The sequence below is a fragment of the Monopterus albus genome, unplaced genomic scaffold (genome assembly GCF_001952655.1).
Source record: "Monopterus albus unplaced genomic scaffold, M_albus_1.0 scaffold23.1, whole genome shotgun sequence".
NCBI lineage: Eukaryota > Metazoa > Chordata > Actinopteri > Synbranchiformes > Synbranchidae > Monopterus > Monopterus albus.
Genome location: NW_018127903.1, coordinates 1,045,323 through 1,061,379, shown reverse-complemented (window position 1 = coordinate 1,061,379; position 16,057 = coordinate 1,045,323). Strand labels below are relative to the sequence as shown.

General features: G+C 41.8%; 1 protein-coding gene across 11 annotated transcripts in view; it reads right to left on the bottom strand.

Annotated features, from left to right (window-relative positions):
• mctp1a (multiple C2 domains, transmembrane 1a) overlaps positions 1-16,057 on the bottom strand; it is a 116,752-nt gene that overhangs the window by 27,564 nt on the left and 73,131 nt on the right. For 10 of the 11 annotated variants that reach the window (XM_020594329.1, XM_020594332.1, XM_020594333.1 and 7 more), the window contains 3 exons: positions 15,562-15,636; positions 13,258-13,377; positions 5,719-5,835 (listed from right to left, as the gene is read on the bottom strand). In XM_020594329.1, the coding sequence (XP_020449985.1) occupies positions 5,719-5,835; positions 13,258-13,377; positions 15,562-15,636 (312 nt within the window). Of the gene's footprint in view, positions 1-5,718; positions 5,836-12,977; positions 13,050-13,257; positions 13,378-15,561; positions 15,637-16,057 lie in introns of those variants that run through there. The other variant, XM_020594339.1, reaches the window with a different exon arrangement.

Below are 16,057 nucleotides of genomic sequence, written 5' to 3'. Positions count from 1 at the left end.
GAGAGTCAGTAAAGACAGTAATGTTTGTCCTTAGATGATACTGTTGTGTCTTAATGTTTTTCATAATCAGTTGTGGGAAAAAAAAGGTATAAATTTGATGCACAAACACACATCTGTGAGCTTAATATCAAGGTTTAAACTGGAAAAACTCTCAAACAACTACAGCGGCTGTCTGTATAGACAAATCAACAACGAGCACTGAGGCACATACCCTGAGCTGCTGACGTTGTTTGCAAAGAGCACAGACAGTTACAAAGGTTCGGTGTGATGAAGGGAGTCAGACAAATGGAGGGGAAGAGAAAGAGAGATAACATGATGAAAAGGCAAGCTGGGAGGATTCTGCAGTGGAAATCCTGATGCTCCCGTTGCTCCCGTCCCGCTTCAAACTATGCCCGTTGCCTGTCTTTCTGCCTGCCAGCCTGCCATCCTATCTGCCAGTTTAGCAGAGACAGAGAGGCAGCGAGAGGAGAAGAGATGAGCGCGGTGATGCCGGGGCGGCACGGGGGAAATCAGCGGGGCACACGCGCTCCCAGTTAAAAGTGACATGACCTTTTGATTTTGTCACCTGTCACCAACTGCCATGTCTGACTCCGCGCTGAGGAGTGCCTGCCATCCACTGCTGCTTTCCTCTGCCTTCGTCTCTGTCTTTCTGAATGCCTCTGTCTTTTTTTGTCTCCTGCTCCCACTCCATCTCCCTTTCTCGTTCTCCTTTTCTTTCCAGAGTTGCAGTTTTATGAGAAAAAAGTGTTGTGACTTTCTGGAGGAGTTGAGGTATAATAGGCAGTGCTTCCTCTTTTCTTTCCAGGTTTCCTAATATTTACTGTTCTCTGCGTGTGTTGTGTGTGGTTCTTAATGAGGGCAGATGTCAAGGCAGAGTATGTTTAGAGATGCAGCGACGTCTTTTTGAGATGCAAAATAAAGAAGAAAATAGAATAGATAAAAATGGCAATGAAGTTCTTGAAATGATACAATGTAAAAAAAAAAAAATCAGACATTATTAGTGTCTTGGAAATTCTTTTTACACTAATGAACAATATACTGCTGTCACACCGAGTGTTTCACACTCAGGAAAATAAAGATTAAATTAGTACAAGTAGAACTACATGGATTTAAACAACATGACAAATCGGAAGAAAACCTTAGTCAATTATTTTATTTTAAGGATGACTAGGCTCTACCAGGAAGATTAAACTCTATATTTGTTTGTATGGAAATCCTATCTAACAGGATGTAGAGTAGGTTGGAAGTAGTCTGCTCTATATCTCCAGTGGAAGCATGTCTGTAAGTGTGAAGTATCTTCAGGCCATTAAGATCTTCTCTTCTGTAATGGGCTGGCAGATCCAGTGGGTGAATCTATGTAACAGTCTGAAGCACAAGATAAAGAGGATGGTCCTCCAATGTGACGAGGCCTAATTGCCCGTCATACTGTGGTAGAAAGAGACATCACCATGTTCCTGCACTGTATATGCCCTCTACGACAGCCTGCACTAAAATTAACACCTTCATAACATCTGTTAAGGGCCTTTCTGGGCCAACAGAACAGCAAGGAAGGATTTCTATTGGGATGTGTCCTTGCACGTTAATCTCAGCACTCATGCAAGCAGGCACGCACACAAACAAAACACACAGTTATGAAAAGATACACACGCGTGCACACGTGCCTAGTATCCCTTTTCTCTTCTAGCAGAGCTGCCTGTCCTCTGGTTGACCGAGCCCAGCCTACTGGCAGCTTCATTTGCAGCAGGATCTAAACAGCGCGCTGTCGCAGGATTCAAAACAAGATAGTAATAAAGAGGAGAGAATCATTTGTGTTCCTCCACCTCCCAAAAATAGGGGACTCCACACAAATGCAGAACTATAGAATGAGCCTTCCTTTATAGCACATTATCAGCTTTGAATGTCAATGTACAAAGTATCATCCTGAACAAATATTAAAAAGCATAAACAGTCCTCTTTGTGTGTTTGTTTCAGTGAGCATGTTACAGCATGACACAGGTCAGCTCACAATGTTGAGGAGTGAGGTTCACAGGTCAGCCTGCTACATGATAAGAGAGGAGGTCGGCAACCTCGCTTGGTGCATCGCCTCCATTAATCGCTGTTCTGAGGATGCTCCAACTGCTTAGCAGGCACTGGTCAAGGTTGGGGTGAGGGTAAGGAGTGCCAATCTGGGTGCTGTTTGCAAAGCAGCATGTAACCAAACAACAGTCGGTGACCTTGAGTAGTGAATTACAACGTGGAGAGAACCCGGTGTTTGTTTATTTGCTATAGACAGGGCTATGAACTGTGGTTGTGGTACAATATCGGAGGTCCTCACATTGAACCCATCAGTAGTAGTAAGGCCCTTCATTTCATTAGGAAGTCTGTGCTCTAGTGTGTTTTGTGTGTGCGTGCAATCTTTTGTCCCCCACCATATCTCTGCCTCTGTCACCCTTTAGAGTGAGTTTAGCTGAGATTTTTTTTTTGGGATTACCCTCACCCCCAGTGCTCCGGATGTTGGCCTTTATTGGGCTCTGCTCAGTGCATTCATTTGGTGTGTTGGTTGAAGCAATTAGAAAGCCTTTTTCCCTTGTTTTCTTTTCTGTTCTCTGCCAAGTGCCAGAGGAAAACAGTGAGCCGTCCATGACTTCAGCTTGACAGACACTCAGAAGAGGAATCCAGGGAACAGAGAGAGGAAGCAAAAAAAAAAAAAAATGCAGTACTGCTCGCACTGTACCCACTTCCCCCTGCACAGCCACAGATTGGGAAATTCTGTCTGAAAACAAACAGGGACAGGACTCGGGGGATACTTGTGTCTGAATGTGTGTGTTAGAGTGTCTGTGCGTAAAGCATTTGCAAACACAAACGCTTGAATATAATGAATGCTTACACCACTGCACATAAATTTTACTGTACATATTCAAATTGACATAAGACAGCAAATATAAGTGAAAGAGACAACAGAGTTTATAATGGAGCAAGGAGAGTGGGTTCATCACATTCACCAATCCTGAGGCAGTAAGACCGCCACACCGACACAAGAGAGATGACAGTTCTTTGTGTTGCCTGTGCTGCTCTGTGCTGTTCAGCCCAACTGTCACAGCAGCAGGAAAAGCAGCATTAATGGTGCTAATCTTTGACAATTAATCCCACTTTCATCGGATACACTGTTGCAAAGAATGTCTGCACACACTTGTTTCTGTGCACACACAATGTATATACAAGTATGCACATTTCTCACATAGACACATAACTTATCTCTATTTGCACAGTGTTTTCTCACACGCTGAAGTTCCACACACACTGTATGTAACTGGAGTGACTCATGCATGCAGATGTATATACAGTGTGTGCGTATGTTTGCATGAGCTCTGGTTGTTTCTGAACCGTAACCTTGGAATAAAGAAAACACAGCTGACTATGTCAGACAACAGAACAGTATTCATGCATCATACACACACCTGCACAATCACATACAGTACATAAATAAATATATGCTACTGCTATTCTCTCTCTGTTTGCCTCTGCCTATCTCACCACCAGCTCGATCTTCTCCACACACCTTCCCCTTGCCATTAGCAGAACTAACACTCCAATCTACACATAAAGACTGTCAAACCAAAAGAAGTACACAACACACACACTTAGAGTCACTGCTCGACAGTGGAGATTAAAAGGTCACATATGAGATGCCCTGAAAGCCAAATGGTTAAAGTGCAGCACACCATGTACACAGGTGTGTGCACGATGCTGGCGGTTCAAGTCCAGCCCCTAAAAAAAAAATAATAAAAGCTAAATGCCCTGAAAATAACGGCATGAGATATGAAACTCTTTCTCATGGCTAAAAACAGCCTTGACCTTGTTAAGTTCTTTGAATTGAACCAAACATCCTCCAACCACATTTTGAAGATGAATAAAAAAAAAAACAACTGACTATCACTGGGAAAAACATCCACAAGCTGAACTACAAGGACTGATGTTAAAATTAAAACATTAAATACCTTTGGTTATAGTTGGTGGCAAAGCTATGCGGCCCCAGATTCCTAGTCTAAAGTAGAAGTACATGTCAATCATAACTACAGTGTTGCAATACCAGCAAGACAATCAGAAGAGTCAAATTAAAACATTTTCTTGTGTGTACATATAGTATTGATTGTCCATGGCTGTCTTTCTGAGCACAGGACAACTTTGCAGAACAGCGTTCTGTCCAGATGCATCAACTTGTCTTAATGTTGCAACTTGAAAAACAGTTGTCCTTTTCAAGGGAGAGAGAAAAGCTATTCTGCATGAAGTGGGAGTTGCATGTACTTACCCATATGTGAAGTGAATGGCACATTATGAGAATATGTAAGCTTTGTTTGTTTCCATTTCAGTTAGGAAGTACATTGGAAAAGGTCTGAATAAATACAAGCAGCAGGTAGGGGGACAAATCATCACGCCGGGTTTTGTCTTCAGATGTGTGTGATTTTTAGTTTAGTTTTTTTTTTTTTGTCAAGCAATGTCGCCATCTACAGGCCAGGAAAAGTCTCCTCTGAAAAGTAAGTGTGTCATTCACAAATGAAGTGCTGTATTTTGTCAGTGAACCTACTTGCAATGCAAACATGCAAATCTTGACATAAGTGAACATATCCAGTTTAAATACTAAGCATAAATCCTAAGCATGAACAGAAACTACTGTAAGACAACCAAGTGACAGTCTAGTACAGAAGTCTTATATCTGTCTCTCACTGTAGGTGTCTGTGCTGATTTTACTGTCAACTTTATAAACCATTATTTCCATATGTAATGATTTATAAACAGATAATCTTAGCTCTTACCAAATAATCTTGTAATATATACACAGTTCACATCTAATTCAATTTTATGTTCAATATTCCAATAAAACACAGCAGTGAGAGTGGGTTCATTAAAATGACTGAACTGAATCTCTTCCAAATCCAATCCAACCCAAAGAATGCTTATGAGGAGGTAAATATACACATACAGAAGGCAAGAGAGAGTTCAAAAATCTGAGGTCTGTTAACTGGTTATTTCCAACTGAGTCTTGGAAAAAGGCACTTATTAAAATTAATCACTTCATTGTTCACGCTCTCTCCACAGTCCAGCTCTCTCTCTCTCGCTTTCACTCTCTGCTCTCCAAATGTGCCTGGCCATGATTAAAACATGTCTGTTTCTCCATGACATTGCTTTGACATCATTTAATTGGTATAAGAGATAAAAATAAATGAATTAAATAAATATACTACCAGGTAAGTGGCGTAACGTAGCTCAAGGTGACAGCCTATTATTTCCCCCTTTTCTTTGCCTCAAAGAAGGCAAAGTGAGAAATGTGAGATTGCAATGAGAATGTAGTTCCTCAAGGGGCAGATGGAGTTATTAAAACTAAAAAAAAAAAAAAGCTGAGGAATTTTTAAAATAAATTTCATTTTTCTGCAATTTAACCAAAAGGTAAATTCTAAATGAGTCTGTATTATGCTCATCTTCTTGTTTACAAATCTACAGGCTTTTATGTGCACATCTATAGCGATCATAATCTCATCACATTATTTGGATCACAAATATTAAATTGTTTGTTATATGCCCGTATCAAAGGAATGAAACATGTGTCATTAATGTTGTCGATAAAACAAGAGTGTCATGTCTCCATAAAACAATGGTGTTTGAGTTTGAACTTTGCATTGTTTGTGGAAGGAGGCTTTTCCAGTGAAATGCAACAAAGGCAGAAGCAATGAGGTTACTCACCACATCTTGCCTAGTATCCTTCCCCAATGCAATGAGGATGTAGTTCCAGGCCAAGGGCAGCAGCAGAGTCAGAGGAATCATATAGACTTCAAAATTCCAAACAACGATGATAAAAAGCTGATGAAAGAAAAAAGAGAAGTCAGCAAAAGAAAAGAACAAAAAAGGGAGAACAATGCGGCATAAGAATGTATACATTCAAGACCCGAACAATGCGGCATAAGAATGTATACATTGAAGACCCCATGTTGACCTTCATGACGCAAACTTCTGAGAATGCACCCCGACCATATGTGTGACTGGAAAGCATACATTTATATGCTGAATCACAACATACAAAGTGTAAAAATAAGGCTGTGCTTCAACAAAGGTGCAGGCCTGGTGTCAGTGAGCCTAGGTTCAACACCCTGACCCTCAAGGTTTTCTGGGCCTTCAGTTCAGGAGGAGGACGATGAGGCAGATGAGTACGAGTGGACGGAGCCTCTATCCTCCACGCCAATCACGCCTGAGGTCATGTACCATTTCAGCCGCAGCACGTCAAAGCTGACCCTTCCAATCTCAAGCCCAAAACCCAGCACCTGACCTCACACACCCTGCACCCCAAGTCCCTAACCCTGTCACTCCAAACCCTAATACACTCTCTCATACCCCAAAAGACTTGCACGCACCATTTCTAACCCTCTCTGCACCCATCTGCCAAAACCATAACCTCTATACCTCCCCTCTCATCACCAAACAAGAAGAGTACCATCTGAAAAGTAACCTTTCCTAAAAGCCTGTGTTCTGGTTTTGGCAGGGCTCTTTAGCATCTGACAACACATCACTGCAGTGGTTGGGAGAAGATATGTGGGAAGGTAAAATTGCTAATAATAGATTATGGCAGTATTGTGTCAATTGGAAGAAAGCATTGTGTCAATTGTTAAGAAGTTTGATACTAAGATGGGATATTTTGTAGGAATACAAACTGAAACAAATTCAACAAAAATGATGTATTTTACTAATAACTAAAAGTACAGAGATTTTTTCATGGTTGATAAAACATTTGCAGCAATTAGAATAAAAGAATGCTGACAATGCAAACCAAGTCTAATGGTCAATCTTTTCCAGCAAAACATATGTATCACATTTAAGAACTCTATTTTATAAATGAGCAAAGAAGCTCTGAAATGAATTACTCTCTGTATGGAAATACATCCCTATTTAACATCAGTTTTGATGGGAAACCTTCAAGGGCAGTAAAATTGAGACCAATATATAAAACAGATTTATTATCAACAACCAAATTCTTTTGTGTGTGTACTGTATATATAATGGGGGAGCAACAGAGTGAAGGATAAAAATCCAGCTCTTCACTATGTTTACAGTCTAAGGTTAAATTGAACATGAGGTTCAACAGCCCTTCAAGAGTGCGTTTGCAGGTTTGTGCTTATAGGAGTCGAGCCCATCGGACATTAAACTGCGCACACACACTCATGCACTGTGCCGTTGGTATTTCACGTTCCCTTCACCCACACACACCTGAATTTCATTGCAAACTCCTCCTCACAATAACACCACAATTAAACAGATATTTTGTCAACTTGACCCTTCCCACTCAGAAAAGTTTGCAAGGCATATCTAAACTTTTGAATACAACTATAACTTCATGTAAAACTAAGACACACTGAGTGCGTAAGGCAAAAAGAAACATAAATTAAACATTAGAAATGACCAGTACACATGCATAATGCTCAGAGCAAAATGTTTTTGTTTTTTCCCAAATAAACCTGAATGGCCTTGGTGCAACAACCAACTCTCCCATAAGGGCTGAAACCTTTCTCTGTCTCTCAGGCTCAACTTTCTCACATACACGGACTTTCCCCTGATACAGCCTGTGTGCGAGCGCTGGAAATTCAAGAATTCACGTTTATATACTAACGAGTAACACACCTACTTCCCTTCATTCATCAAAAAAAGCTGTTAAGACCATGAAAACCTGCATATCAACACACACACACATTTTCTCTACAAAATGCAACTATTCTAAAATTATCCATCATTCTACAAATTATTATAATTTACAAATCCGTAACACCAGAATAAAGCAACTAAATGTGCAACAGAGGAGAGGAAACATAAGCTCAGTCAAACAAAGGAGCTCACTTGTTTTAAATCTTCTCTGGTAGAAGCTATAAATAACTGCACACTTCATGCAGACACACATGCTGCTCCTTTCAAATACTGTGCTATAAATATAACTTAGACCAGGCACATATTGTACTGTATATTTAGTGACTAGATCTCTAATCGCTCATAGTATCTTTATCACATATGGACAAATTAATCGCTCCTCACTGTCCTGATGTTTATATGAAACCTTAAAAGCCTCTTTTATGTTTTATTCTTCTTTTTAAATCTTGCTTTCTTCTCCATTTGCCTGAGGCTTTTTAACCTGTGATCCCCCTTCATTCCTCCTCTATTTGGTTTTAGCAGCTGAGGGCGAAGTTTGACTGGCAGCTGGAGGAACCGGACACTCAGCAGCGGCCACCCTGCCCCGTCTCCGTGCCCCCCGGCTGGGTAATAGGGTCCTGCAGTGCCTGGACCTTTCCACAAGGACTGAGCGATCACAGACACCCCCCATCGCTTGTTACACCAGATAGCGAGCTCTTCGCCTGGGGAAGAGGGAGTGGGAAGGAGCCTGCTGTGGATGTCAGTAACCAGAGAAAGGCGGAGAGGGAAAAAAATACAACGAGGAAAACACACTGGACTGAAGGGTAAAAACAAAGGGAGAAAAATGAAGCTCCAGATGTACTCGATGGGAATAAAGTGTAGATGTGCTCAGACACGCATTATGTAGTGGTCGGCAACCTATCGGTATCTGAACACGCACACAGAGGAAAGCTCATCATGCTCTACTCTTACTTTTGTTTAACATCACCGAATATTACCTGTGTGGTAATGTAACAATATTCATGTAAACTCAGTGTTTGTCTCTAGTTATATATGACTGTGTACTATTTAAATTATAAAAAATATATGTACTTTTGAAAGCATGAAAAACAGCAGAGTAATGATAAATAAACGTTACTTACTAAAAGGATTACTGCACTTTGCTTGTCATGCCACCACTGATAAAATATTGCCTGTCCTTATCTAAAGTACTAAAGAGCAGTAGTGATCAGTATCAGTTTTAGAGTTTGTTTTGTTTGTGTTTTAAGAGAGACATTTGATATTAATCACCAAAAACCACCCAACAAATCTTATTGTCATAGACATGTATCATAATTTGTTAAACTTATTTGTAGTTCAACAAGTTTGGTGAAGTCCACTGAAATGCCAAAGAAAACTATTCACAAAACAAAATCAAATATTTCCCATTGTCAAATCTGCTAAAGCATTTCAAATATAGATAAAGGCTGCATTTGAACTGGGCAAACTTCACATTTGAGCGTAAGCTGAAATTGATACGAGACATACACTTGAAACAGACAATCACAAACATGAACAAAGCAAAATAATGGCAGGTATAATTTGTAACACATTAGCTAAAATACCAATACACACATTTAGTAAACTATTTTGACAAGACTAGATTTTAATTGCAGTTATGTGTGTTGCTTTCTCTTAGTATTAATAACACCCTCAACCACAAGAAGGTATATTAGAAATGTAAAAATAAATAAATAAAAAAAGAGAAGTCAAAATGATTTATTCAAGCACTCAGTGTGGCACATTGAAACTTGTATCGTGTATTATTTGTTTCAAAACAACTCGCATTCTAACGGCTCTGAGCTGCGGCACTGTGGGAGGGTAATACTCAGTACTTGGCTTACATTAACCACACACCAGGCTAACTTTCCCCTTGCTCTGTCTCAGTGGAGTGAAACTGAAGTTTGGATTTCAGAGTTACCCTTTATTTCTCTTACATCAATTTCCATGCTGACACTAAGTGTTGCCAGATAGCAACTAGAAGTCCTGTTAAGTTCGAGGGAGCTGGAGAGGGAGGGAGACCGTGTCCTGTTTGTGACCGGACACTGGCATCATTCAGTGGTGCTAGACTGCCCCCTGCTGTACTTCTGCAGAATATAAATTTGCTCCACAATTAATGCCGTTCATCCCATAAGAAAGCAGGCCGAATCGCCAAAATTCATGTGTCAAAGCCAGTCATTTTTTTATAACAGAAAATTAAAACAATGCATACACCATTTTTTGGCCACTACACAGGAGCTGCATATTGGCAGCTGTCAAAAGTAGGAATGCTGAATCTCCAACTCCTCAACAAAAGGCCTCACATATTTCCTGTTGAGTCTATCTCTAGTGATTAAACTCTGACTTGGTATTCTCTGTTAGTCATGGCACTATATTTCAACTATTATTCATTTTGCAAATCAGGAGAGCAGCAAAATGTGAAAGTACATATTTCAAAGCCGTCCCTTGCTGTGGGCAATGACGAACTCCTGACTTCAAAACTTTTCAAAGTTAGGTTCTTTGAAGAAGAGTCAAAGGAGCAATTTAAAGAGACCTGGAGTAGTGTGTACCAATGACTGCTATGGCGTCTATGCACTCTGTGTGTGTGCATCAAACTGCCAGCCAGACATGTGCAAACACATGCACACTCCAATAGCTGCTTCTGTACCTGTCTTTGCTTTTTTCCCCTTTTTTTTTATTTCAGCAGGGTGAATTTTTATCTAAATGCAAAGCAGGTGATAGGTGCTCCAGTTTCCTCTAGAAGGAGCTCCCTTGTCTGGGCTCTCCTCCTGATAAGAGTCCTACTTTGCCTGACATAAAAGAGCCTGGTATCATTTCCCCTGCCTCCCCAACAACCCCCAGCTCGCTGCCCTCGCCCTTCCCTGAGCTTCACAAAGCTGCCTCTATTTGCTCCCAATTCAGGGCCCAATTGCAGATAAAGTTACAGCAAATTTGTTTGGAGGAAGAGCTGCTGAAGCCTGCGGTCCCTGGGGCAATAACAGCCTTGTCTTGCAGGGGCCGTGGGGAGAGCTGGCAGCAGCAGGAGAACAGAACCCAACACTGCTCAGCCCCACAATGGCCTCAACTCTCCAGGAGGAAAGGCAACAGGAGGGAGAGATAAAGAGGAACAGGGATGGATGGACAGATAGACAGGAGAGACGCTCAGCTTGCAGGTGTGGAGAGAGGAAGCAGATGCTTAACCCCGAGACAGGGAGACAGAGACACTAAGATCCACTCACACAGACACCACCTATCATGCAGGACAGGAGGTAACTCCAGTCCCGTCCACTGTGCCAACGCCTCGGGCGAAGCTGCCACGGTGGCTGATTCACTGTCGGGATTGGTGGATGACAGCAGTGTGGGTGTGAGGGAGAAAGGGTGCATGGGAGACTATGCAATATCTCTTTCTCTCACATACACACAAAACACACACAACATACACACTAATCACAGCTGGCACTAATGACCGATACGTACATGTGGCTGGTGTTGCAGAAATGCGCAGAAGGAGATTAAAGGCCCGTGAAGAAAAACTGAGCATTTTTGTGGAGGAAATGTTATGAAGTGACAGTATGACAACTGCATTTTGATGTTTGTGCAAACACAAAATGACACATAACCCCCCACCCCCCAACCCCCCAACCCACAGCTTTACTTAGCAGTTAAGAATGTGCATATTTGTAAGTTTAGAGGTTGAACTGACCACAACTCCACCTCTGTGCGTACAGCTGTGTTGGAAAGTTAAGTGTAACATCTGTCTAGAAAGACAGCCAGATGAAAAAAAAAAAGTGCACATGTGAACAGACACACGTGCCCATAATCACACACAGCTATACACCTTCATGAAGGCACCATCTTGGCCAGATGGCCCGCCATAAAAACCCACTTAAAGAGATGAGTAAAGTGATTAAGAGGCCCCTCAAAGTGAGGGAGAAATGAGAGAGGGATCAAGAAATGGTATAGAAGGGAGGGAGAGAGTACCTGTGTAGAGAGGCCCTAAATACTTTGATGCTTTTAGCCAAGTGCATACTCCTACGATAACAGACTACCAAAAGAGCGAGAAGGGGAGTGTAGGGAGGAAAAACGTAATGACACCTAAATTTCAGACTTTCTGTAAACTATAAAATTCTATGCCCTTGGCCTAGACATCCTTTAACATCATCATCTGAAGATTCTGAATTTAAGTGAGCACAATGAGAATATGAATAGTGAGTACTGTTACTCAGAAATGGATGTATGCATGCAGCGTTTTCAAAAAGGCTGAAGAGCTATACAAGGCATGTGGATGTGTGTGTCTGTGGGTGCTGACACGGAGGCTGCACTATCCAAGGCTGTATCTGCCCGTTTCCATTCACCATGCAGATTGTCAATTCTGAAGTGACCTTGTTTCCTGTGAATTCCTCAACATTTTTTTTTTTGTGTCTGACATTTTCATTTATTCTAAAAGATAAGATGGGAGAGCTCACGCCTAGTTCCGCCTTACCTGAGAGAAAATTCAAATGCACACGCCAGGCTCGTACACAGACGCGCTGGCGCACACAGGGGGAAAATGTTAACAGATCAATACTGTCTCTTCTGACCCATGTCTTGTGATGACACTGACCCGCTGTATAAATTACACACACACACAAAGTCTCTGCAGAGACAAAACTGGTGTCAGACAGCCAAATGTTGCTAATGTCTACTGTGGAGACATTACCATGGGAGCACTAGTGCTTAGTGCTCCCATGGTAATGGGCTGGGGCGGGTCCACCTGTCCTGTAGCTACTTAAGTCAGGCCACTATAAACTAGACAGGATTAAATGCCTGCTCTGTCATCTTTAGAGTAGGAACGTCCACACGGCCACTCACCGCCCTGTAGGGGGATGTCTTTTACTGATAGCTCTGCTGTCCAATTACATTTCACCTTTTAATACCAGACATAGATGACAGGAGAGAGAGAAAGAGAGGGAGGATGAAGAGGAGACCGATGGAAGAAGAAAGAGGCCACTATTTCCACTGTCTGCAGTAACAGTCTGTCACACTTCGGTAGATTGTAGTTACGAGTATTTGGATGTCTGACGGTATTACAGGGAACAGTGTTTTAGCTGCAACACCATCCATTTCCAGCATCAAACAGACACTTAAACACTTGCAGTGTATATACCATGTGTGCTTGTGTATTAAATAAAAAGCCAGAAAAATAACTTAATTAAGATCATCATTATCACGTTGTCTGAGTGTGTGAGTAACAGTCTGTCGTAGGGGGTTACAGTGTGGGAATGTACTTTACTGTGCTTGAGACAACAATCTCTCATGTTAGAGTGTGCAATTACCAGTTAAGCATGTAAGCAGAAATGGTCCTACAGCCTCTGAACACGTTGCTCTCCTGCTGGATGTGTGCATGCCTTGTGTAGAGACCAAAATCACACTCACATTGTGGGGATCTACCTAATAATATAATTATCACTGTGGCAATAGATTAATTGTATACCCAAAAAAGATACAAACTAGGAACTGTTTCAGCTTTGGCTGGGAATATTAAAATCTGCATGAAATGTGCTACAGTATATGGTTACTGTAGTCTATACTGTATGTAAATGTACCTCGACATACCACAAAAGCACAGATGCTCCTCTGTGGAGAGTCCCATTCAAAGCAGCTGTTGATGTAGCAACCTGTGTTGATCAGGAACATGATGCAGCGCTTAACTCGGTTGAAGTTGCGCAACAGCAGCTATAAAGGAGACAAAGAAGTGAATATTTCATTTCATACAAGTGAAGACTTAATGTCACATACAGCAAGTAAATTAGCATGGTACTATATAATGTACTGTACAAGATCTGTCACTCTACTGTGAAAGAGGAGTACATGTACATATGGACAGTGTGCAAAAAGACAACATGCTGTACTGGGCAGTAAATATGCAGATAACTGATGATGACACATGGTGTGACAGCTAGCAGGGTACCTCTGAAAACTAAAACTAAAACACACAGGGGTTGTGTGACTTTTCCCCATTAGCTCCACATGTGTAGTGTTTGTAAAGTCTTATTTAAAGACGAAGTAAAACATGAGCAAAATGTATCAAAATTTGTCTACAAACATAAGCATAGCTCTTATGGTCTCTGTCTGTTCTAGATGCCTGTGAGGACATAAGGTCACTTTAGTTTCCTTTGTTTTGTTAAGGTGTAAATTCATCACAATTTATTACATAAACATGTTGGATCCCATATTTAAAATGACAGTGTTCATCAGTCTTAATATAGCAGGTTCAAATCCTGTAGCGTCCCACCCCGCTGTACTTTGTAAAGTTAACTGGAACATTAAGTTACAGCTCAGTGAGCTTTGACCTTACTTTGGCTTCAGTAGTACAACATTAGCACTAAGGACACCATTGAGGACATTAGTGTGTTTTCCTTCCATGGATAGCTATATATGGAAATGGATCAGCATATAGGACAAGTAAGTGTGACAAGCTGATTCGTAGCATTTTTTTTAAGTCTACTCTTTCAGTGATAAAGTTAAGTACAATAAAAACACTTTCCAGCACAGTCCCTGGATTCTCCTCCCTGAGGGTTCTCCAGGCATTTGGCCATAGACAGGTAGCTAACTGCTGTCTTCCCCTGGGCTGCCAACCATTCAGGGAATAGCATAAACCACCCAATCACGTCATCACCAGGAGAAAGTGCTCCCACAGGACAAGCTGTGTCTGCAGATCACTGTTCAAAAAAAAAAATTCTAGGACATTTTTTTTCTTACTCTGGAAAAAAATGTGTGTTGGAATGTGTGTATACTGTGTCTGTAACACTACAGCAACATCTATGTTTCTAGTGGATTTACATGTGGTTACAGGTGGCCTGGCTGCTTTGACACTAGATGAGAAGGATTCCACCTTCGCTGTGTATAATTGTGTTTTGTTTTTGTTTTTTTTTGGCCAAACTGTCCCCAGCAGAACACAGACCCAGAGGTCTGGGAAGTCATTATATATAACTTTTCATAAATTATTTTACGGTGCCTTGAGTTTTTCCAAAAACAATAAATGATTTTGCCACTTTTCTAAGGCAAATGTCACAATTACAGCTAAATGCTTGTGTTTGGCAAACAGCTTGTGTGTTTTTTCTCTTCTTTATGTGTGTGTACGTATGTCTGTACACACTAAGCAGCAAGCAACAGCAGGGGAGCTGCTACCACACAGAAGGGCCCCCAAAAGCAGCCTGTGACATCATCATTGCGAGACACTGACACAGGTCATCTCTATAAGTCAGAGGTGAAATGGAGATGAAAAAAGGATTCAGCACTTGGGATAAAGCTGTAGAGTGGGCCAATACAGGGAGCCAGAGAGCAAGAGAAAAGGCAAAAACAGTGGGGAAAGAAGGGAATAGATGGAGGGCTGACAAAGGGGTGGAGGCTGGTGTGTGCGTTATGCTGCGCTGGGCACGGCTGCGCTCGGCTGTGCATGGTGCAGCGTTGACTGCTGAGCCCAAACGGTCACTCATATGACATGTCTGATGTGGGCCAGCCCCTGCTATTCAGCCCTTTGTGGTGCCATACTGAGCGGTGTGACAATGAAGTGCAAAGCAGCAGTGGCAAAGAGGGCCAACTATAAGGATGGCCAATCTACTTATGCATCCCAGAGCTGACAGCTTGACATTTCTATTCACCACTCGGAGTAGATGCAAAGGGGGGGGAGAGATGAGAGAAGGGAGAGAGGAGGGAAGAGAAAAAATACACAAAATGCCGTTTTTCCTTCAATCATCCTGTTATATCTTGCCCACACAGTTGTTGTGCTTTACAACATGCCACTCTCCAGGCTTGTTGGTTTTCATTCAGACAGTTAAGCAGAACAGCAGGTACAGTGGTGGACACAGATAAAACTGAGGCAGACTGGTAGAAGATAAGCGTTGGCTGCTGATGTACCTGCTTGGACACTCTGGGCTCCTCCTCTATATACTTCTGCTCAATGGGAATCAACGTCCTGAGACCAGCCTTCACCTGGAAGACGGAGGGAACACACAGCAAATGGTGAGATGGACACGACACTCATTGGATGCAGATACATAAAATGATAAAGACAAAGGAAACAAATTAGTGAGGGATTTTATTTTGAAGGTTTTCCTAACACACTATGAGGAAGATATGATATGGCAGCACATGCGTAGTGTTCCCCATGTCAGAGGCTAGAGAGAGAGCAGGAGAGAAAGCTGTAAGATGGCCGCTAGAGAACACACACAGCAATGGTGAATGGGTGAACAAAGGCTGCTGAGAGGGAGTCTTCGATAATTAAAGCCAAAATGAGGACGAGGGACAGGGGACGAGGAATGACATGGAAGCCAGGGAGGGGGGACAAACAGGAAAAAAAAGACAAGCATAGAAAGGAGGAATGCTGGAGAGAACAAGAGAGGGACAGGGAAAG